The sequence below is a fragment of the Bos javanicus genome, chromosome 3 (assembly GCF_032452875.1).
Source record: "Bos javanicus breed banteng chromosome 3, ARS-OSU_banteng_1.0, whole genome shotgun sequence".
In the NCBI taxonomy this organism is placed as follows: Eukaryota; Metazoa; Chordata; class Mammalia; order Artiodactyla; family Bovidae; genus Bos; species Bos javanicus.
The window spans coordinates 32,404,723-32,429,663 of NC_083870.1; the positions used below are offsets into that span (position 1 = coordinate 32,404,723).

At 41.7% G+C, this 24,941-nt stretch overlaps 1 protein-coding gene across 3 annotated transcripts; it reads right to left on the reverse strand.

The window, feature by feature from the left end:
- Positions 1-588: 588 nt before the first annotated feature.
- Positions 589-24,622, reverse strand: CHIA (chitinase acidic). Of its 3 annotated transcripts, none has more exons than XM_061410815.1 (11): positions 24,561-24,622; positions 22,706-22,735; positions 21,963-22,164; positions 9,488-9,544; positions 8,350-8,515; positions 4,510-4,634; positions 3,959-4,082; positions 3,490-3,675; positions 2,631-2,750; positions 2,402-2,543; positions 589-927 (listed from the first exon to the last, which is right to left on the reverse strand). In XM_061410815.1, exons 1-11 carry the CDS (start codon positions 24,583-24,585, stop codon positions 686-688), a joined length of 1,419 nt encoding a protein of 472 aa, XP_061266799.1. In that variant the 5' UTR covers positions 24,586-24,622; the 3' UTR covers positions 589-685. The 3 variants fall into 3 exon arrangements, with proteins under 3 accessions (XP_061266799.1, XP_061266800.1, XP_061266801.1); XM_061410816.1 differs by having other exon boundaries at positions 589-1,213; XM_061410817.1 differs by lacking the exons at positions 9,488-9,544; positions 21,963-22,164; positions 22,706-22,735; positions 24,561-24,622 and adding an exon at positions 8,770-8,858.
- Positions 24,623-24,941: the final 319 nt, after the last annotated feature.

Sequence of the window (24,941 nt, forward strand, 5' to 3'; positions counted from 1 at the left end):
GATTCCAAGGGATGATAATCTAATTAGCCCTTGTGAGTCTGATGTCTACCCTGTCAATCAGCCAAGCCAGGGGAGGATGTGATGCAGTACAATTACAGCCGTAAGTGACCACTATATATGGTTTCAAGGAAGGGACCTCTTATTTCACTCCTGAGAAAAGCAGGCATCCCCAGAGGAGTCCATTGCACAGACCTTCCCAATGCTGACAATTCAGAGGGTTGGACAAGCTCCAGGACTTCAGCAGGCATGGAGAGAATGCCCTGGCCTTCTATTCCTTGAGCAAGTCAAGAGGCCTGTGCCCCTAAGACTCCTAGAATCACTTTGGCTCCCTACCGAGGACACTCACCAAACTAGAGACTTATCTTCTTCATGACTTCATCCCCTGCCAACACCAAACATGCATGAATTTCCTTCTGACAGCTTTCAACCTTCATAAAGATCAACCTAAGCAAATAAAAGACTTGTGAGGTTGTTGGTGCCATGACTTCCTCACACACACTCTTCTGCCACTCCAAGCCCATGCACAGCCTATATTTTCACATCTAGAAAGGTCTCCACCCAAATCACTTAAAACCAAGGACACTCATGTTTTAACTGATGCGTTTTATTGCAGAACTCTAGGTAGGAACAAGGTGTGCTAGGCAAAGGAGACTTGTACCCTAGGAAATGGAGACACAGGTCAGTTTTATGCCCAGTTGCAGCAGTGACAGCTGGTGTCAAAGACAAGCCCGGTCAGGCAATTCTGCTTGTATGTGATTCCATTTACGCAGTTCCAGAAGGCATTTCTGTTATCCGCCACTGGGTAGAGGCCATCGGCTTTGCTAGCACAGTATCCTCTACCCTCGGAGCTGCTGCTCTTATTTCCACTCCCACTTTCGTTTCCAGGACTGCTGTTGGGCTCACTGGACTGCGTGGAGGCATTACAGGCTGAAACAGCACAAAAAGCAGACCTGGCAGAGGCTCCCAGATTCACCTAGAGGTGAAGAACTAGCAGGCCTGAGGTGAGGTCTGGAGATGGGTTGCTGTTCACTCTGGGTCCTGACACCTGAGAAGCTCACAAGGTAACTCCATACTTAGGAATTATGAAATGAGTCGCCAGTCCAGGTTTGATGCACAATACTGAATGCTTGGGGCTGGTGCACTGGGATGACCCAGAGGGATGGTATGGGGAGGGAGGAAGGAGGAGGGTTCAGGATGGGGAACACGTGTATGCCTGTGGCGGATTCATTTCAATATATGGCAGAACCAATACAATATTGTAAAGTTTAAAAATAAATAAAATTAAAAAATAAAAATAAATAAAAAGAGAGAGAGAGAGAGAAAAAAAAAAAAGAGCAGCTCTAATTTCAATCCGGAGAAGGCAATGGCACCCCACTCCAGTACTCTTGCCTGGAAAATCCCATGGATGGAGGAGCCTGGTAGGCTGCAGTTGATGGGATCTCGAAAGAGTTGGACATGACTGATCGACTTCACTTTCACTTTTCACTTTCATGTATTGGAGAAGGAAATGGCAACCCACTCCAGTGTTCTTGCCTGGAGAATCCCAGGGACGGGGGAGCCTGGTGGGCTGCCATCTGTGGGGTCGCACAGAGTCGGACACGACTGAAGCGACTTAGCAGCAGCAATTTCAAGCCAGCCTGGTTTTAAATTTTAAAAGTTCTCTCTTATGATGCTAAAATAATTTTAAAAAAATTTTACTGAGCAATCAGTATATGCAAAATGCTTTTCTAGGATTTGTGTTTAAGTGGGGGAGCAGATAGGCTCTAAGAGAAAATCTGGACAAAATTTAGAGAATTGGTACTTCCTCTGAATTATAGATTAAAAAATATGTCAGTATGGGCTTCCCTCTTAGCTCAGTCGGTAAAGAATATGCCTGCAATGCAGGAGACCTGGGTTCTATTCCTAGATCGGGATGATCCCCTGGAGAAGGAAATGGCAACTTACTCCAGTATTCTTGCCTGGAGAATTCCATGGACAGGGGAGCCTGGCAGGCTATAGTCAGTCCATGGGGTCACAAGAGTTGGACACAACTTAACAACTAAACCCTAAACCCACCCCAGTACTGCTTAGAGTTTGTTATTCAGTCTCCCCAGGCAGGCTGAAAGAGACTTTTAATAAGGGTTTCATAGAAAAATAAATGCTAATATTGAAGGTCAGCCTAATTTCTTGAGGCTTTTCCACACCTTTAAGACTTAGCAGACCTGGAAAACCCTCACAGCAGACCTGGTTTCTCATTAGAGCATACAATTTCTAACAAGGAAAGAATGTAAGTGCCTCTCTCTCAGCCAGGCAACAGCAATGATGAGACTTCTGGGGGCAAAGGGTGTGGGAAGATGTTAGGCTGTCTTGAGTTGGAAAAGGAGCATCTATACACCCTGGGCATTCCCCTACTGTCACTTACTTGCACTCTTCAGGCCAAGAGCATCCTTCAAGGTATTTATCAGGGGGAACTTGCCCTGGTTGCAGAAAGTGCCTGTGAAATCATCCAGGTCAATGGCCCAGACCATGGCACCTCCAAAGTTGTTCTCCTTAAGCCACTGAGCCTATTTAAGAATCGAGGACACCAGGAGTCATTTTATTTCTTGAGACTCTGGGCTGAGCTGGAAGCACATTGGAGGGGCTGACCTTACCTTGATTCTGAAGCTGTTAACATTGTCATAACCAACCCACTCAGTGCCCTTGTAGGCATAGGGCACATTCTGAGAGTCATCCCATGCCTCAGTGGCTCCATCTTTCAGGAAGGCACAGATCTTTAAAAAGTCAAGAGATTCAAATCCTTTAAATATGACTCCCATGAAAAATAAAACATACACCTTCCTCTTTGATTTTTTTTTTTTTTCTGTCATGTCTCCAATTGGGGTTTTCCACAGGTTTCTAATTATGGCCTTTTATCTACAGTAAATAGTAACAAGTTGTTTTTGAAATACTCAGATGTTAACCTTATTCTTAGTGCTTGATTTTGGGAACCCACATCAGTATGGGAGATAGTTACTTAATTCCCTTATGTGTTAATATAAATGACCTTAAGTATGCAGTCTGTTGTTTGAATGGGCTTCCCTGGTGGCTCAGCAGTAAAGAATTCACCTGCAATGCAGGAGATGTGGGTTTAACCCCTGAGTTGAGAAGATCCCCTGGAGAAGAAAATGGCAACCCACTCCAGTTTTCTTGCCTGGAGAATCCCATGGACAGAGGAGCCTTGCAGGCTACAGTCCATGGAGTTGCAAAAGAGTCAGACATGACTTAGCGACTAAACAACAAACAACAATTGTAGTTTGAAGGGATATTGCACGCTATAAATCTTCATACTGGATTAGGTAAATGAATAGGTTACTTATACATCTGAAGCATCTGGAGTAATATTTGTGTTAAAGTATGTAAATAGTGGACAGAATGAACATTCAAGCTTCTTGCAGGTTCTAGCCCTAAGGCTAGTGTGCAGCCCAGGACATGGCATTCCCAGAGTTCCAATGTACAGCCCAGCCTACCTACCTCATAGTAGGCCCAGAACCCAGCCTCCCTGGTGTAGGGCCCGGCAGGACCAGCTCCAGAAGTGGGGGCACCGATACCATTGTTGGAAGCGTCTCTTAGGATGAAATTGTGTCCGTAGGCAGGGAATCCAATGATGAGCTTCTCAGCCGGGGCCCCATTTTTCTTCCAGTAGTTCATGGCGTATTCCTGAAAAGGTAGCAAGTGAATTAGAGGCCTACCCAGCTGAAGACCCCATGCTTAGTTATGCTAGTCCACTGACCTAACAGGCAAAATTTAATGATGCTCATGACATAGATTAGTTTGTACTTTTTCAAAAATATTTTGGTGAGGTTATAGTTAATGAGATAAAATCGGTCACTTAGAAGATTTATCCAAATGAGACTTTTGCAAAATTTGTTTGTTTTGTCCCTGAATCTGCATGTAATTTACATCATCTCTGGTCTGCATCTGCATCTGTGTGGAGACTCACCACATTGAGGTAAGTATTGCTGCCAGTGTCAGTTGGGTATTTGTAGAGAGGGCTGTTCTCTCCTGTGTAGCCTTCCCAGGAGCCATGGAAGTCATAGGTCATGACATGGATGAAGTCCAGGTACCTGAGGTAGAATACAGGGTTGTAAAGCATTTCCCATGGCTGTTTCCCATACTTATGTGGGCATCCCTGGTAGCTCAACATTAAAGAATCAGTGATTAAGAATCCACCTGCTAATGCAGGAGACACGGCTTCTGAACCTGGGTAGGAAAGATCCCCTAGAGATGGAAATGGCAACTCACTCCAGTATTCTTGCCTGGGAATTCCCATGGACCTAGGAGCCTGGTGGGCTACAGTCCATAGGGTCCCAAGAGAGCTGGACATGACTTAGTGACTAAATAACAATAGTACGTATGTCCCACACTTAAGCGAGCAAAAGATACCACCTCCAAAACACCCTAAACAAAGTCCCTGGGTAGTAAGACAAAGCACAAGTCTACCTTGCAAGAGTGATGCCTACAGGAGTTTTGAGGATAAGGTGAGTCACTCACTGGGATAGCTGGGGAATCTCATAGCCAGCCTGGATATTAGAGATGCCAGCAGCTACTGCAGCGGTGACCAGCAGCCTGGGCTTGTTGGTTTGCTTGGCTTCCTGTTCAAAAGCTTCACGTGTTTCCTATAGAATAATCAAGTATAGTAAAGTATCTATGAAACTGATTTCAACTCCTTAACTATTATAAATTTATATTTGTATAATGCTTTACTTTTTAAAATGCTTTCACATATTTTACCTTACTTTTGTTTCTCAATACTCCTATAAAGTAGACAAGATTGATGGTATTGATTGTATAGCTAATATGTGTATAAGTTAGATAATTTCACCAAAGTCTCACAGCAAGTTAGTAGCCAGGTCATTACCAAAACCCAGGTCCCAGATGATGAGTCAGAACTCTACTTATATCACTGCACTATGAAGTTATAGTTGCTGTAATAATTTATATCCAGGTTTTAGCAGTACAGAAATTTGCTTCCCTCTGTCCAGTAAATGAGCTACTTTATTGGACTGACATCCCAATAAATGAAATGTTCAATTGGTCGATGAGGAAGCTATGAACAGCCAGGTGATAGGTTCCCATTCAAGGCTAGAGGTTAATCCACCTTTATTTTGTGTGACTCTAATCTCATCCTGAGTACTGAATTCAGTTTTCATAACTGCATTATTAGGGTGTACCAGAGTGTGCTCAAGTGAAGAATGTGTCTAAAAATTGTCATATGTATGCTTGTTAAATGAACTAGGTTATTTAACTAGAAAAAAATTATTAACAAGATATTATAGCTGTCTTCAAATATTGGACCAACCAATATATTGCCAAAGGGAGAAGCTTTATTCTTTGTTAGTTCAGTGAACAGACTAGAACCAATGATTGGAAGTTATTAATTGTGACTGGAAGTATGTCTTGACTAAGAATATAGATGTTCTTTTTGATCACTAGAGCTGTTCAACAAGTAAGTGGATTGATTTTTCAACCAATGAATATTGAAATTATTGGATACTGGCAGACAATCTGGTGAAACAGATGGTATAGGAAAAATCTCTATCTTGGGGGAGGATAAATCTATGAAAGCCTTCCTCAGTGATCAATGCAAAGAAATAGAGGAAACAATAGAATGGGAAAGACTAGAGATCTCTTCAAGAAAATTAGAGATACCAAGGGAACATTTCATGCAAAGATGGGATCAATAAAGGGCAGAAATTGTATGGACCTAACAGAAGCAGAAGATATTAAGAAGAGGTGGCAAGAATACACAGAAGAACTGTGCAAAAAAGATCTTCATGACCCAGATAATCACAATGGTGTGATCACTGACACTTACCTAGAGCCAAACATTCTGGAATGTGAAGTCAAGTGGTCCCTAGGAAACATCAGTATGAACAAAGCTAGTGGAGGTGATGGAATTTCAGTTGAGCTATTTTAAATGCTAAAAGATGATGCTGTGAAAGTGCTGCACTCAATATGCCAGCAAATTTGGAAAACTCAGCAGTGGCCACAGGACTGGAAAAGGTCAGTTTTCATTCCAATCCCAAAGAAAGGCAATGCCAAAGAATGCTCAAAACTACCACACAATTGCACTCATCTCACACACTAGTAAAGTAATGCTCAAAATTCTCCAAGCCAGGTTTCAGCAGTATGTGAATTGTGAACTTCCAGATGTTCAAGCTGGTTTCAGAAAAAGCAGAGGAACCAGAGATCAAATTGCCAACATCCACTGGATCATTGAAAAAGCAAGAGAGTTTCAGAAAAACATCTATTTCTGCTTTATTGACTATGCCAAAGCTTTTGACTGTGTGGATCACAATAAACTGTGGTCAATTCTGAAGGAGATGGGAATACCAGACCACCTGACCTGCCTCTTGAGAAACCTGTATGCAGGTCAGGAAGCAACAGTTAGAACTGGACATGGGCCAACAGACTGGTTCCAAATAGAAAAAGGAGAACGTCAAGGCTGTATATTGTCACCCTGCTTATTTAACTTCTATGCAGAGTACATCATGAGAAACACTGGGCTGGAGAAAGCACAAGCTGGAATCAAGATTGACAGGAGAAATATCAATAACCTCAGATATGCAGATGCCACCACCCTTATGGCAGAAAGTGAAGAAGAACTAAAGAGCCTCTTGATGAAAGTGAAAGAGGAGAATGAAAAAGTTGGCTTAAAGCTCAACATTCAGAAAACTAAGATCATGGTATCCAGTCCCATCACTTCATGCCAAATAGATGGGGAAGCAGTGGCTGACTTTATTTTTGGGGGCTCCAAAATCACCGCAGATGGTGAGCACAGCCATGAAATTAAAAGATGCTTACTCCTTGGAAGGAAAGTTATGACTAACCTAGACAGCATATTAAAATTCAGAGACATTACTTTGTCAACAAAGGTCCATCTAGTCAAGGCTATGGTTTTTCCAGTAGTCATGTATGGATGTGAGAGTTGGACTATAAAGAAAGCTGAGCACCGAAGAATTGATGCTTTTGAACTGTGGTGTTGAAGAAGACTCTTGAGAGTTCCTTGGACTGCAAGGAGATCCAACCAGTCCATCCTAAAGGCAATGAGTCTTGGGTGTTCATTGGAAGGACTAATGTTGAAGCTGAAACTTCAATACTTTGGCCACCTGATGCGAAGAACTGACTCATTTGAAAAGACCCTGATGCTGGGAAAGATCGAGGGCAGGAGGAGAAGGGGCCGACAGAGGATGAGATGGTTGAATGGCATCACTGGCTCAATGGACACGGGTTTGGGTAGACTCTGGCGGTTGGTGATGGACAGGGAGGCCTTGTATGCTCCGGTTCATGGGGTCGCAAAGAGTCAAACACAACTGAGTGACTGAACTGAACTGAACTGAAATCTAAAAGCCATCCTTGCTTTTCTTACTGCATTCATTTTTCCTTGGTGATCTCTTAATTATTTAACTTTATTGATGATGTCAATAAAATATATCAAATCAAGTTCTTGTCCTGAACACCAGTTTCTCATTCATCCAGTATCTATTCATCCAGCGTCTATTGGACATTCTTATGACGCCCTACAAATTCCTCTCACTCATCATGTTCAAAGACAAATTAATGAGTTTTTCTTGTTTCAAATCTACCTTCTTCCTGTATTTACCATCTTAGTTAAGAGGACCACAGTCAAATCAATTCTCAAGGACAGAAAACTGGCAGTTCTCTCTTTTCACACTTCCAATTGGTCTCCAAATCCTATTGATTCTACCCTCCTAATATCTCATATACTTCCTCTTTCTGTCCTCTCTGTTAGGATCTTTGTTCAGATCCTCAGCATTTCTGGCTTGAGTTATTGTAATGGACTCCTCTCTCCCTGCCTCCCTACCTCCTTGTAATTCATCCTCCATGGTTAAAGTCAGAGTAATTCTTCTAAAACATGAGTTTTGCCATATGTCTAGATTACTTAAGAATCCTTCAGAAAATTAGTACTCATTAGTACCCATGTAGAACCCAAACTACATAGGTAGTTATGACACCTATTAGTTGTTTGATGTTAGGTTACTTAAACTCTTTATATTTTAGCTTTCTCATTTGTAAAATAAAGGTTATGATACTTATAGTATCTTTATCATAGGGTACATATGAAGATGAAATGGGTTATGACTTTAAAAACAGCTTATAAAATTGGGCCTGGCACATAACACATGTAATGTTGTTGTTGTTGTTATCAAATGCTGTTGAATGTAGGCATGATATCCAATAATCTTTGTGATGCAAAGATCCAATAAGTCAAAACTTCAGTTGACTTTCATTCTGGAACCACCAGATTCTCCTTGCAAAGAATTCTTTTTTGAATTTTCTTGGGCTCGGTGCTGCCACCTTCCTCCTCACCTGCACTAAGACAGTGAAGAGATGCTTGTCCTGAGAAGGGCTTCCACGAGAGCCAGGGTACTCCCAATCAAAATCCAGTCCGTCAAATCCATACTGGTGTAGGAATTTGATGACTGAAGAAATGAAAGTCTTGCGGTTCTCCGGAGTGGCAACCATAGCAGTGAAACTGAGGGAGATTCAAAGAAGGCAGAGTGAGGCCTTGGTGGCCACGTCTTGTTGTAAAGTCAAACTCCTATATTTTTGCCTCAAAGCTTTTCATTAGGACCCAAAGCCCAGATAAAAGTATATTGCTGGTTTTCTCCTGTACTTCTTTATATAACTACTCTGCCAGCCATGGTACCTCAACGTTCTCTTTACTTTGTTATCCACCCAACTGATTTTTCTCCCAAATTGGACCTGTTGCTTTGAACACCTGTCTACCTTGGCTCACTGTGTGGTCTCTCTAAACAGTCTCTGAAGTTCATATGCCCTTAAAAGAGTCTCCTTATTTATTTTCATGGCTTTCTCTTCCTTTCTTCCAGAAGGTAAATGGAGAAAAGTGCTATAACGCTCTTCTCAGGCGTTGTGCTTCTGAAATACTGTAAGAAGAGATTGTTTTGAAGTCTCAGTCACTGAATCTCTGTGAATGGAGTCCTGGAATATCCATCTAAATGTAAACATATACAACAAATTGTGTTCTATTTAGTATTGAGATTCTGGTATAGTAATTTATTTAAGTAGCATATTTGTTTAACATACATCCTTAATACCCCATCTTAGGTTATGAAATCTGAAGGAAACGGCAAGCCACTCCTGTATTCTTGCCTAGAGAATCCCGTGGATTCTCTAGGCAAGGAGCCTAGTGGGCTGGTGCCCATAGGGTTGCACAGAGTCGGACACGACTGAAGCGACTTAGCCTGCATGCATGGATTGGAGAAGGAAATGGCAACCCACTCCAGTATTCTTGCCTGGAGAATCCCAGGGACAGAGCAGCTTGGTGGGCTGCCTTCTATGGGGTCACACAGAATCGGACATGACTGAAGTGACTTAGCAGCAGCAGCAGCAGGTTATGAAATCTGAAGGGACATGGGTCACACTGGGCTAACCTGTTACCCATAGCAAATTAAATGAACATCCAACGCTCTCATAGAGGACTTACAGGGCAGTTCCAAAGTTCCAGCCTCCAATGGCCAGGAGAATTTTCAGCTGGCTGTTCCTGTAAAACAAAGTAGAGAAAAGAAAAACTTCAAAATCCATGAATCCCTCAATTTAAAATAATAATGCTTTGTATCGGGCCTGATTATAAACTTTAATGTTGTCTTGATAAGATATTTTGTAGAACAATTACCCATCACTACAGAACAATTTCTTTATAAAAATTATTTGTGTTATCATTATGAATGCACAGAGTTCTTTAGCAAAATCTAAGTTAGAGGACTGCTTTTTTTTCCCTTGAGAATAAAAGAACAGTTTATCCATGAGTTAAAAGGAACATGGGCTTCCCAGGTGGTGCTAGTGGTAAAGTATCTGCCTGCCAATGCAGGAGACATAAGAGAAGCAGGTCTGATCCCTGTGTAGAGATCTCCTGGAAAAGGGAACGGCAACCCACTCTTGTATTCTTGCCTGGAGCATCCAATGGACAGAGAAGCCTGACAGGCTACAGTTCAGACGATCGCAAAGAGCCGGACACGACTGAAGCAACTTAGCATATAAAAGAGACATATAAGCATACTATAGTTTAAAATATTATAGTAAAAATTTGAGGAAATAAAATAGGTTGATACTTATGAAACTACAGAGCTTCCCTGGTGGCTCAGAAGGTAAAGGATCTGCTTGCAATGCAGGGGACCAGGGTTCGATCTCTGAGTTGGGAAGATCCACTAGAGGAGGAAATGGCAACATACTCCAGTATTTTTGCAAGGAGAATCCCATGGACAGAAGAGCCTGGAAGGCTACAGTCCGGGGGGTGGGGTGGAGTGGGGGTCACAAAGAGTCAGACACGACTGAATGACTAACACTATTAGGGCAACCCATTTGCGTGGGATGGATGTTTCAGGGCAGCACTTGATGGGTGAGCAGGATCTCCTGGATCTTGTCCTGGAAGTTCTTTTCTGCAGCTATCCCTGCTTCAAACTCTCAAAGTTCCTCTTCCTTCTCTGTTTCTCAGGCCTAATGTTGGAAGCCCATTTGCATCTGAAGTTGCTTCCAGTACTCCTGGGCTAAACTGCAGCAAGTGAGTGTCTTATAAAATTCTCCCTCTCTTCATGGTTAAGCTCTTTAAGACCTTCATTTATGAGTTCCTGTTCCACAGGACTAGGTTTTTTAAAAATGGGATTGTACTGGGAATTCTTACATTCTATCCTATCAGCTGAAATGATAAATGTTGCTTGGACATAATTACTTTCTCAGACTCTGTGATAATGAATATGAATCAATTGGCTTAGAATCATGAACATTTTCTGGACTAGTGGTTCTCAACCATCAGCTTAGATAAGAATAGAGTACAAGGATCAGAGTTGAAGGATAACATTAAAATTTCAGGTGTTTAACCCCTTTCTCAAAGACTGTGATTCAGTTGGATTAGGGACTGAGATTTTTATCAACTGCCTTATATGTGATTTTGATGCAAGATCAATAATAAATCACAGTTTAAGAAATACCACTTTGAAAGGCCTTGGGCTTCCCAGGCGGTGCTAGTGGTAAAAAATCTGCCTGCCTATGCAGGAGATGTAAGAGATGTGAGTTCAGTCCCTGGGTGGGAAAGATCCCCTGGAGGAGAGCATGGCAACCCACTCCAGTATTCTTGCCTGGAGAATCCCATGGACAGAGGAGCCTGGTGGGCTATAGTCCATACAGTCACAAAGAGTGGGACATGACTGAAGTGGCTTAGCATGCACACACACATCATAACTCAAATTCTAGTAGCTACATTCTAGATACTGCCACTACTGATGTTTGCAATAGCCCATAGCCTTACTTCTCCTAGATGTAACTAACCAAACAAATTAGAAATTTAAAGATACCAAGATTTTCTTGCTTGTTTTGTTTCATTTTCCCACAAAGTAGAACTCTATTAAAATACAGTAAACTCTTCTTATTTCCTGACCTCTGCTATGTCTAATCTTCAGTGTCCTCTGCCTCCTGCTCTCTGATTCAAGTAGTTAAGATGGTTTGCAGTTTCCTAGGCCATAAAAAAGATATCGAGAAGATGGTGGAGGAATAGGATGGGGAGACCACTTTCTCCCCCACAAATTCATCAAAAGAGCATTTGAACACTGAGCAAATACCACAAAACAACTTCTGACGCTGGCAGAGGACACCAGGCACCCAGAAAGGCAGCCCATTGTCTTCAAAAGGAGGTAGGACAAAATATAAAAAATAAAAAGAGAGTCGAAAGAGGTAGGGATGGAGAGCCGTCCTGGGAAGGGAATCTTAAAAGAGGAGAAGTTTCCAAACACCAGGAAACCCTCTCACCAGCAGGTCTGTGGAGAGTTTTGGAATCTCAGAGGTCAACATAACCGGGAGGAAAAAACAAATAAATAAAACCCACAGGTTACGCGCCTAACTACAACTCCCAGCAGAGAAGTAGCCCAGATGCTCGTATCCACCATAAGCAAGCGGGGGCTGAACAGGGAGGTGCAGGCTGCATTGCTTAGGGTAAGGACCAGGCTTGAATGCCCTGAGGGCAATCTGAGGGAGCTAACGTGAGATAGCAACCCAAATTGTGGGATAGCCAGAAAGAGAAGAAAAAAAAAAAAGAGGAAAGGGAAGTTTCTGGCGAAAAGCTCTAACCTAAAGCTCTGCAGGCCCGCTCACTGAACAAAGGACTGAACAAATACCAGAGGAGAGCCAGCCGGCAGTGGACCGGCCCATCCCCCGCTGGAGCAGGGAGGCAGGTGGGTGACAGCCAGAGCTGGAAAGGGGCAATCTCCGCCCCAGAGATGGCATCCTCTACCAAACTGAGAGCAGGCTTCCCGTTGTTAACCAAGTCTTCCTGGGATCCTGGATGGTTGACATCCACCAGGAGGGTCACAGCCAGAGATCAGCTCCCCAGAGGAGACACATGGCACACCTGAGACAGCGCTCCTGCTGCGCACCCAGGAAACCGAATGACTGGAACAGAGGAGGTGATAAGACGCCCGGCCCCACCTGGGGAGACTGAGCTCGCCAAGCACTGGGTCGCCTGAGCTGCTCGGACCTGGGAAGGGCACAAAACGCAGGCCCAACCAAGTCTGTACCTTTGTGGAGTACCTGAGAACCTGAACCTGAGTGGCTTAGACCTGGGAAGTGCATACAATCCAGGGCCTGCCTTTGATAGTTCCCTTGCAGAGCAACTTGGAGCCTGAGCAGTATAGACCGGGAAAGCACACACATGGTGGGCGGGGGAAAACCCAGTGTGGCCCAGACACTGTGCACACTCCCCACACACGCCAGTGATATTTGTTTGCGGTGCTCCTCCCTCCCCGCAGCCCAGTTGAAAAAGTGAGCCTAAATAAATGGCCACCTTCGCCAACTTGTGTCAGGGTGGAAGTTAGATACTGAAGAGACTTGCAGAGGAAGCCAAAATAAACAAAGAAGAAGGAACCACTTTGGAAGTGACAGGTGCAACAGATTAAAACCCTATAGTTAGCATTGGCTATATTGGAAGAGACCTATAGACCTTGAGAAGAATTATAAGCTGAAACAAGGAACTATCTGAAACTGAACTGACCCCATACTGCCCCCAACAGCTCCAGAGAAATTCCTAGATATATTTTACTATTATCATATTTTAATTTAAATTAAAAAAATTTTAAGTTCTTTATCACTCCTTTAATTCTTATTTTTAAAACTTACTATTACCTTGCCAAAAAAAACCCCTATTTTTAAAGCAAATTTCATATTTTTAAAATAACTTTTGTGATTTTTTTAAATATTGTATTTTTGAGAGATTTTTAATCTTTGCTTTTTGGTATTTGTTATCAATTCTGTACCTTTAAGATTCCACTTTTCAGTACTCATTTTTACTTAGGAGTTTGATTACTGGCCGGAGAAGACAATGGCAACCCACTCCAGTACTATGCCTGGAAAAATCCCATGGACGGAGGAGCCTGGTAGGCTGCAGTCCATGAAGTCGCTAAGAGTCAGACACGACTGAGCGACTTCACTTTCACTTTTCACTTTCATGCATTGGAGAAGGAAATGGCAACCCACTCCAGTAGTCTTGCCTGGAGAATCCCAGGGACGGGGGAGCCTGGTGGGCTGCCGTCTATGGGGTCGCACAGAGTTGGACACGACTGAAGCGACTTAGTGATTACCGGCTTGATTGCTCTCTCCTCTTTTGACTCTCCATTTTCTCCCCCAGGTCACCTCTATCTTCTCCCTCCCCTTTATGCTGCTGCTGCTGCTAAGTCACTTCAGTCGTGTCTGACTCTGTGCGACCCCATAGACGGCAGCCCACCAGACTCCCCCATCCCTGGGATTCTCCAGGCAAGAACACTGGAGTGGGTTGCCATTTCCTTCTCCAATGCATGAAAGTGAAAAGTGAAAGTGAAGTCGCCCAGTCCTGTCCGACTCTTAGCGACCCCGTGGACTGCGGCCCACCAGGCTCCCTCATCCATGGGATTCTCCAGGCAAGAGCGCTGGAATGGGGGTGCCATTGCCTTCTCTGCCCTCCGCCTTATAATCTCTACTTAACTCTGTGAATCTCTTTGGGTGATCCAGACTGTGGAGAACACTTAGGGAACTGATCACAGGCTAGACTGGTCTCTCTCCTTTTGACTCCCTCTCCTCTCCTCCTGGTCACCTCTATCTCCTTCCTCCCTCTTCTCTTCTCTATGGAACTCTGTGAAACTCTCCGAGTATTCCAGATTGTGGAGAGCAAATAGGGAATTGATTACTGGCTAGATTTCTCTCTCCCCTTTTGATTCCCCCTCTTCTCCTTCTGGTCACCTCCTCTCTCTTTTCTTCTCCATGTAACTCTGTGAACCTCGTGGGGTGTCCCTCACTGTGGAGAATCTTTTCACCAAAAACCTAGATGTTTTATCATTAGTGCTGTATCGATGGAGAAGTCTTGAGACTACTGTAAGGATAAGACTGAAAGCCAGAGGCAGGAGACTTAAATCCAAAACTCAAGAACACCAGAAAACTCCTGACTCCAGGGAACATTAATCAATAAGAGCTCATCCAAAAGCTTCCATACCTATACTGAAACTAAACACCAACCAAGAGCCAACAAATTCCAGAGCGAGACATTTCAAGCTAATTCTCCAACAGCGCAGGAACATAAACTTAAGCACAAAAGTACAGGTGGCCAAAAGTCACACCAAACCCATAGACACCTCAAAACTCACTACTGGACACTTCATTGCACTCCAGAGAGAAGAGATCCAGCTCCACCCACCAGGAAACCAATGCAAGCTTCCCTAACCAGGAAACCTTGACAAGCCACTCGTCCAACCCCACCTACAGGGAGGAACCTCCACAATAAAAAGGAACCACAAACTTCCAGCATACAGAAAGGCCACCCCAAACACAGCAACCTAAACAAGATGAAAAGGCAGAGAAATATTCAGCAGGTAAAGGAACATGATAAAAGCTCACCAGACCAAACAGAAAAGGAGGAGATAGTCTACCTGAAAAAGAATTCATAATAGTGATAGTAAAAATGACCCCAAAATCTGGAAAACAAAATGGAGTTACACATGAACAGTCTGGAGACAAGGATTGAGAAGATGCAAGAAAAGTTTAACAAGGACCTAGATGAAATTAAAAAAAAGTCAATCTTAATGAATAATGCAATAACTGAAATCAAAAGCACTCTGGAGGGAACCAACAGTAGAATAACTGAGGCAGAAGATAGGATAAGTGAGGTGAAAGATAGAATGGTGGAAATAAATGAAGCAGAGAGGAAAAAAGAAAGAAGAATTAAAAGAAATGAGGACAACCTCAGAGACCTGTGGGACAGTGTTAAAAACCCCAACATTCAAATCATAGGAGTCCCATAAGAAGAAGACAAAAAGAAAGGCCTTGAGAAAATACTTGAGATAATAGTTGAAAACTTCCCTAAAATGGGGAAGGAAATAGCCACCCAAGTCCAAGAAACTCAGTTTCTGAAAGAGGATAAACCCAAATTGAAACACCCCAAGACACATATTAATCAAATTAACAAAGATCAAACACAAAGAGCAAATATTAAAAGCAGCAAGGGAAAAACAACAAATAACACACAAGGGGATTCCCGTAAGGATAACAGCTGCTCTTTCAATAGAAACTCTTCAGGCCAGAAGGGAATGGCAGGACATACTTAAAGTGATGAAAGAGAAAAACCTACAACCCAGATTACTGTACCTAGCAAGGATCATTCAAATATGAAGGAGAAATCAAAAGCTTTACGGACAAGCAAAAGCTCAGAGAATTCAGCACCACCAAACCAGCTCTTCAACAAATGCTAAAGGATCTTCTCTAGACAGGAAACACAGAAAGAGGGTATAAACTCAAAACCAAAACAACAAAGTAAATGGCAACGGGATCATATTTATCAATAATTACCTAAAATGTAAAAGGGTTGAATGCCCCAACCAAAAGACAAAGACTGGCTGAATGGAGACAAAAGCAAGACCAGTATATATGCTGTCTGGGGCTTCCCTGGTGGCTCAGATGGTAAAGCATCTGTCTGCAATGCTGGAGACCCAGGTTCGATCTCTGGGTCGGGAAGATCCCCTGGAGAAGGAAATGGCAACCCACTCCAGTTCTCTTGCCTGGAGAATCCCATGGACAGAGGAGCCTGGTAGGCTACAGTCCATGGGGTCACAAAGAGTCGGACACGACTGAGAAACTTAACTTTACTTATATATGCTGTCTACAAGAGACCCACCCCAAACCTAGGGATACATATAGACTGAAAGTGAAGGACTGGAAAAAGATATTTCATGCAAATAGAGACGAAAAGAAAGCAGGAGTAAGCAATACTCATATCAGATAAAATAGACTTTGAAATAAAGGCTGTGGAAAGAGACAAAGAAGGACACCACATAATGATCAAAGGATCAAGCCAAGAAGAAGATATAACAATTATAAATATATATGCACACCAACATAGGAGCACTGCAATATGTAAGACAAATGCTAGTAAGTATGAAAGGGGAAATTAACAGTAACACAATAATAGTGGGAGACTTTAACACCTCACTCACACCTATGGATAAATCAACTAAACAGAAAATTAGCAAGGAAACACAAACTTTAAATGATACAATGGACCAGTTAGATCTAACTGATATCTATAGGACATTTCACCCTAAAACAATGAATTTCACCTTTTTCTCAAGTGTACACGGAACCTTCTCCAGGATAGATCACATCCTGGGCCATATATCTAGCCTTGGTAAATTCAAAAAAATTGAAAAAGCATCTTTTCCAATCACAATGCAATAAGACTAGATGTCAACTACAGGAAACAGCTGTTAAAAATACAAACATATGGAAGCTAAACAACACACTTCTGAATAACCAACAAATCACAGAAGAAATTAAAAAAGAAATAAAAATATGCATAGGGAAGAATGAAAATGAAAATACAACAATCCAAAACCGATGGGATTCAGTAAAAGCAGTGCTAAGGGGAAGTTTCATAGCAGTACAAATGTACCTCAAGAAACAGGAGAGAAATCAAATAAATAACTTAACTCTACACCTAAAGCAACTAGAAAAAGAAGAAATGAAGTACCCCAGGGTTAGTAGAAGGAAGGAAATCATAAAAATAAGGGCAGAAATAAATGCAAAAGAAGCAAAGGAGACCATAGCCAAAATCAACAAAGCTAAAAGCTGGTTCTTTGGGAAGATAAATAAAATAGACAAACCATTAGCCAGACTCATTAAGAAACAAAGGGAGAAGAATCAAACCAACAAAATTAGAAATGAAAATGGAGAAATCACAACAGACAACACAGAAATACAAAGGATCATAAGAGACTACTATCAGCAACTATATGCCAATAAAATGGACAACTTGGAAGAAATGGACAAATTCTTAGAAAAGTATAACTTTCCAAAACTGAACCAGGAAGAAATAGAAAATCTTAACAGGCCCATCACAAGCATGGAAATCAAAACTGTAATCAGAAATCTTCCAGCAAAAAAAAGCCCAGGACCAGACAGCTTCACAGCTGAATTCTACCAAAAATTTAGAGAAGAGCTAACACCTATCCTACTCAAACTCTTCTAGAAAATTGCAGAGGAAGGTAAACTCCCAAACTCATTCTATGAGGCCACCATCACCCTAATACCAAAACCAGACAAAGATGCCACAAAACAGAAAACTACAGGCCAATATCACTGATGAACATAGATACAAAAATCCTTAACAAAATTCTAGCAAACAGAATCCAACAACATATTAAAAAGATCATCCATCATGACCAAGTGGGCTTATCCCAGGGATGCAAGGATTCTTCAATATTCACAAATCAATCAATGTGATATACCACATTAACAAATTGAAAGATAAAAACCATATGATAATCTCAATAGATGCAGAGAAAGCCTTTGACAAAATTCAACATCCATTTATTATAAAAACCCTCCAGAAAGCAGAAATAGAAGGAACATACCTCGACATAATAAAAGCCATATATGATAAACCTACAGCAAACATTATCCTCAATGGTGAAAAATTGAAAGCATTTACCCTAAAGTCAGAACTGGACATGGAACAACAGACTGGTTCCAAATAGGAAAAGGAGTACGTCAGGCTGTATATTGTCACCCTGCTTATTTAACTTATATGCAGAGTACATCATGAGAGACGCTGGACTGGAAGAAACACAAGCTGGAATCAAGATTACCAGGAGAAATATCAATAACCTCAGATACACAGATGACACCACCCTTATGGCAGAAAGTGAAGAGGAGCTAAAAAGCCTCTTGATGAAGGTGAAAGTGGAAAGTGAAAAAGTTGGCTTAAAGCTCAACATTCAGAAAACTAAGATCATGGCATCTGGTCCCATCACTTCATGGGAAATAGAGGGGAAACAGTGGAAATAGTGTCAGACTTTATTTTGGGGGGTTCCAAAATCACTGCAGATGGTGACTGCAGCCATGAAATTAAAAGACGCTTACTACTTGGAAGGAAAGTTATGACCAACCTAGATAGCATATTCAAAAGCAGAGACGTTACTTTGCCAACAAAGGTCCGTCTAGTCAAGGCTATGGTTTTTCCTGTGGTCATGTATGGGTGTGAGAGTTGGACTGTGAAGAAGGCTGAGTGCCGAAGAATTGATGCTTTTGAACTGTGGTGTTGGATAAGACTCTTGAGAGTCCCTTGGACTGCAAGGAGATCCAACCAGTCCATTCTGAAGGAGATCAGCCCTGGGATTTCTTTGGAAGGAATGATGCTAAAGCTGAAAGTCCAATACTTTGGCCACCTCACGTGAAGAGTTGACTCATTGGAAAAGTCTCTCATGCTGGGAGGGATTGGGGGCAGGAGGAGAAGGGGACGACAGAGGATGAGATGGCTGAATGGCATCACTGACTCGATGGACGTGAGTCTGAGTGAACTCTGGAGTTGGTGATGGACAGGGAGGCCTGGCGTGCTGCGATTCATGGCATTGCAAAGAGTCAGACACAACTGAGCAACTGAACTGAACTGAACTGAACTGAACCCTAAAGTCAGGAACAAAACAAGGATGCCCACTCTCACCACTACTATTCAACATAGTTTTGGAAGTATTAGCCACAGCAATCAGAGCAGAAAAAGAAATAAAAGGAATCCAGATTGGAAAAGAAGAAGTAAAACTCTCACTGTTTGCAGATGACATGATCCTCTACATAGAAAACTCTAAAGACTCCACCAGAAAATTACTAGAACTAATCAATGAATATCGTAAAGTTTCAGGATATAAAATTAACACACAGAAATCCCTTGCATTCCTGTACACTAACAATGAGAAAACAGAGAAATTAAAGAAACAATTCCATTCACCATTACAATGAAAAGAATAAAATACTTAGGAATGAATCTACCTAAAGAAAAAAAAAGACCTATATATAGAAAACTATAAAACAGTGATGAAAGAAATCAAAGATGACACAAATAGATGGAGAAATATACCATGTTCATGGATCAGAAGAATCAATATAGTGAAAATGAGTATACTACCCAAAGCAATCTATAGTTTCAATGCAATCCCTATCAAGCTACCAACAGTATTTTTCAGAGAACTAGAACAAATAATTTCACATTTTGTATGGGAACACAAAAAACCTTGAATAGCCAAAGCAATCTTGAGAAAGAAGAATGGAACTGGAGGAATCAACCTGCCTGACTTCAGGCTATACTACAAAGCAACTGGTCATCAAGACAGTATGGTACTGGCACAAAGACAGAAATATAGATCAGTGGAACAAAATATAAAGCCCAGAGATAAATCCACACACCTATGGACACTTTCTCTTTGACAAAGGAGGCAAGAATATACAATGGAGGAAAGACAGTCTCTTTAACAAGTGGTGCTGGGAAAACTGGTCAACCACTTGTAAAAGAATGAAACTAGAATACTTTTTAACACCATAAACAAAAATAAACTCAAAATGGATTAAGAATCTAAATGTAAGACCAGAAACTATAAAACTTCTAGAGGAAAACCTAAGCAAAACACTCTCTGACATAAATTATAGCAGGATCCTCTATGACCCACCTCCCAGAGTAATGGAAATAAAAGCAAAAATAAACAAATGGGACCTAATTAAACTTAAAAGCTTTTGCACAATGAAGGAAACTATAAGCAAGGTGAAAAGACAGCCTTCAGAATGGGAAAAAATAATAGCAAATGAAGCAACTGACAATTAGTCTCAAAAATATACAAGCAACTCCTGCAGCTCAATTCCAGAAAAATAAACGACCCAATCAAAAAATGGGCCAAGGAACTAAACAGACATTTCTCCAAAGAAGACATACAGATGGCTAACAAACACACGAAAAGATGCTCAACATCACTCATTATCAGAGAAATGCAAATCAAAACCACAATGAGGTACCATCTTACACCAGTCAGAATGGCTGCTATCAAAAAGTCTACAAACAATAAATGCTGGAGAGGGTGCGAAGAAAAAGGAACCCTCTTACATGGTGGGAATGCAAATTAGTACAGCCACTATGGAGAATAGTGTGGAGATTCCTTAAAAAACTGGAAATAGAACTCCCATACGACTCAGCAATCCCACTGCTGGGCGTATACGCCGAGGAAAACAGAATTGAAAGAGACACATGTACCCCAATGTTCATCGCAGCACTGTTTACAATAGCCAGGACATGGAAGCAACCTAGATGTTCATCGGCAGACGAATGGATAAGAAAGCTGTGATACACATACACAATGGAATATTACTCAGCTATTTAAAAAATGCATTTGAATCAGTTCTAATGAGGTAGATGAAACTGGAGCCTATTATACAAGTGAAGTAAGTCAGAAAGAAAAACACCAATACAGTACATTAATACGTATACATGAAATTTAGAAAGATGGTAATGATGACCCTATATGTGAGACAGCAAAAGAGTCACAGATGTAAAGAACAGACTTTTGGACTCTGGGAGAAGGTGAGGGTGGGATGATTTGAAAGAATAGCATTGAAACATGTATATTATCATATGTGAAATAGATTTCCAGTCCAGGTTCAATGCATGAGACAGGGTGCTCAGGGCTGATGTACTAGAATGACCCAGAATGATGGGATGGGGAGAGAGGTGGGAGGGAGGGTCGGGATGGGGAACACATGTACACCCATGGCTGATTCACGTGAATGTCAGGCAAAAACCACCACAATATTGTAAAGTAATTAGCCTCCAATTAAAAAAAAGTCTGCCTTGAACAATTAAAAAAAGATATTGATAGAGAAAAGAAGGAAGAAACAGAACTAATTTTTTAATACTAGCTAAAGCAGGCAATGTTCTATGTTATCTATAGCCTCAATACTTGAAGTTCAGTTCCTGGACAAGAAGCATAGACATCACTGGGAAGCTTGTTATAAATAGTGTCTCAGAGACATTACTTTGCCAACAAAGATTCGTCTAGTCAAGGCTATGGTTTTTCCTGTGGTCATGTATGGATGTGAGAGTTGGACTGTGAAGAAGGCTGAGCACCGAAGAATTGATGCTTTTGAACTGTGGTGTTGGAGAAGACTCTTGAGAGTCCCTTGGACTGCAAGGAGATCCAACCAGTCCATCCTAAAGGAGATCAGTCCTGGGTGTTCTTTGGAAGGAATGATGCTAAAGCTGAAACTCCAGTACTTTGACCACCTCATGCGAAGAGCTGATTCATTGGAAAAGACTCTGATGCTGAGAGGGATTGGGGGCAGGAGGAGAAGGGGACGACAGAGGATGAGATGGCTGGATGGCATCACTGACTCGATGGATGTGAGTCTGAGTGAACTCCGGGAGTTGGTGATGGACAGGGAGGCCTGGCGTGCTGCGATTCATGGGGTCGCAAAGAGTCGGACACGACTGAGTGACTGATCTGATCTGATCTGATCTAGGTTCCACCTGAGACTCACTGAACCTGTACTGCATTTTAAGAATCACTTGTTTGCACATTATTTAATGTCTAGGAAGTATTGGCCTGGGAGATACTAATTCAGATATCTCCCCTTTCTCTTACTTTTTTTTCAGGTCATTGAAAGAACTATAGAGAGCCACATCATTCCATTCAGTGGTGGTGATCTCACTGTTACTCATCCCAGCGAAGGCATAGATCAGGTGAGTGCAGAGGCAGGGGTCGATGTTGTCAGGCTTGAAGCTTCCCAGGCCTGGACGGTACTGGGCCCAGTTAGAGAAGTAGCATACCAGCTGGTAGGCAGAACCTGAGGATAGTCAGAAGTAAGAACAATGGCCTGAGTTAGGTACCACTGAAATGTGCTATAAGTGTTAGCCTTGCCTCTGTTTGCCTCCCTTTCCCTCAGATGCCTGTTCTCTGTGCAGGGTTGGCTAGTAGGAACACCTTCACAAATGAGCTCAAAGCTTCTAATGTGGGAACAAGTCACTGACTTGAGGCTGGTTATTTTGAACTTTGACAGATTCACTTTGTGATCTCAGCTAAGCTGGAGAACCACTTGAGAAAAGATGCCTAGTAGTCCTCCTATGAAGCCCAGTGAATACCAATGTATAATTCTCAGGTGATTATGCTGAAGAGGATAGCAGTAGCAGCCAATACATCAAACCCATCTGTTTGTGAAGAATACAGTAGCTTTCTTTCCTAGTACAGCTTATCTCTTGGGTATATATTTTTTAAGTAATATTGGGATATGGAAAATAGCATTTAATACATTAAGCAGACAAAAATTGCATTTTGTATAATTTACAGAGACATTATGTCAAGGATAAAATACAGAGTCCATGACTTACCTAGCTGAGCATTCAGCAGAAAGGCCAGACCTAGAGAGAAAGAAACAACATGAATTCTGAACCAGTTGTCTATATCTTGCCAAATATAATTCTGAAGCCTTGGGTACCATGCTATGGGTCATAGATGTTTACAACCCAAGTGGCACTCAGGGGTTATGCCAAATAGTAGGCTTTTCAAGGAAGGCAAAGGGATTCCCTGGTGGCTCAATGGTAAAGAATTTGCCTGCCAATGCAGGTGACATAGGTTTGATCCCTGGGTTGGAAAGATCCCCTAGAGGAAGGCATGGCAACCCTCTACAGTATTCTTGCCTGGAAAATCCCAAGGACCGAGGAGTGTGGTGGGTTATAGTTCATGGAGTTGCAAAAGCGTAGGATACAACTTAGTGACTAAATGACAACAAACAATAAGGCTGCAATTCCTTTCTCTTAGTCAAAAATGAGCATGGCTCCCTATTCTTCCATTTCCATGTCAGTAACAAATGTTATTGAATGCGGAATTGGAAGTCTACTATCCATGGAAGATCTACTTACTGAAACTATCCAAAATTTACTCTACTCAGTGACTACACACCCATCCATGCTTCACTGTCCTTAACTCTGATGAATACAGCCTTCACACACAAAGCATCCTCTAAATCAGTGAACTCAGTGTCTCCCAGAGCCTTGGGATTTATTTAAACCAACTTTAAGAACACTTACAGCAGAAGAGAAGAACTAGGAACTGTGAGGCAAGACTCCAGATGGCATTCCCTGGCTTCTACCAGAGCACTTTTTTTTTTTTTGCTCACAGTCACATTTTTTAATGAAATATATCTTTAAACTATACAGGGCAGTGACACAGCTTCCTGGGCCCTCTAGAGCTTCTTATTCAATGGGTCTGGGATGAAGCCAAGAACTTGTAAAGTTTAACAAGTATGCACAGAAGATTCCCAGCAACAGAGAAGTTTGGCAAACACTGAGCTAGCATTGGCCCTGATGTCCAGCAATCCTCCAAGGACTCTTTGCAGAGGAGGTAAACTTCAGCACAGCAGTCAGCCTCCTGGTCAGTTAATGATTAACTCATGTGTACCAGAGCACTTTTGATCTGATTGTTTTATAAACTGAGTTGGAGATCTCATCTGGAAAAGCTGAAGCTATAAAAAGTTTGTAAATCTCAGCTCTAGAGCAACTAATAAGCTGTGGATACTGCTTGGCTCTAAACAATGTACTGAATCTACCCATTTAAATGATTGAATTTCTGATATTTTTATAATATATCAGCAGTATAATAGAACAGTACGGGATAAAAGAGGAATAATCCTGAAAACAGTAGACAAAAAGACAACTTGCATAACTGTATCTCAGTTCCTACTGATTTCCATTTCTGAAAAAGATAGACCAAAAACACAAACATGTAAATAAAAATAATACCAATTAAAATGAGTTGGCATAGGAAGATGAATAGAGAAAAGGAAACAACCCAACAAGAGATGGGAGAGTAAGACAAGCACTGGCAGAAAACTAGCCTTTCTTTCAGGACTGTGCTCATGGCATCAAAGAAGATAGAAATGCTGCCATAGACAACTGAGAAGAGGATTAGAAGCAGACATATTTGTGCATGTCAGGATTCCCTTGGAAATTTGAAATGATGAAAGAAGAATAGAAAAACGTAGAGCTATATGTGAAGACTACTTCATGCCTTTCAGGTCCAGAGAGGGAAATAAATCAGGTAAGAATAAGGTTCCCGTGGCGGATTCATGTTGATGTATGGCAAAACCAATACAATATTGTAAAGTAATTAGCCTCCAATTAAAATAAATAAATTTAAATTAAAAAAAAAAAAAGAATAAGGCTCCATCCCCAATTACGGACTCACCTGTGAGGAAAATAAGTTTTGCCATGGTTGCCGTCAGTACTTGCAGAGCCTGGATTTGCCTTTTATACCATCTGACAAACAGGTCATCACAAAGGATATCTTCCGAGCAGAGAGCATCTAATCCAGATGTGTATATAGCTAATCAGTAAGTCAACAGATCTCCTCCCCTACAAACAACCACTCATGGACTTCTAACCTGCACTTCCCCCTCACCACCTCCTCTGCTTAATAAAGACAAAACATCATGTCTCCTAACGGGGTGGTAGAGACCATCACCATGAAAAATACAAGCTTGATAGGTTTTTTGGCAGTTCTCAGCCATGATAAGCATCCATTTAAACATTATGATTAGGTTTTTATGCTATTTCGTGCCTGGCATCA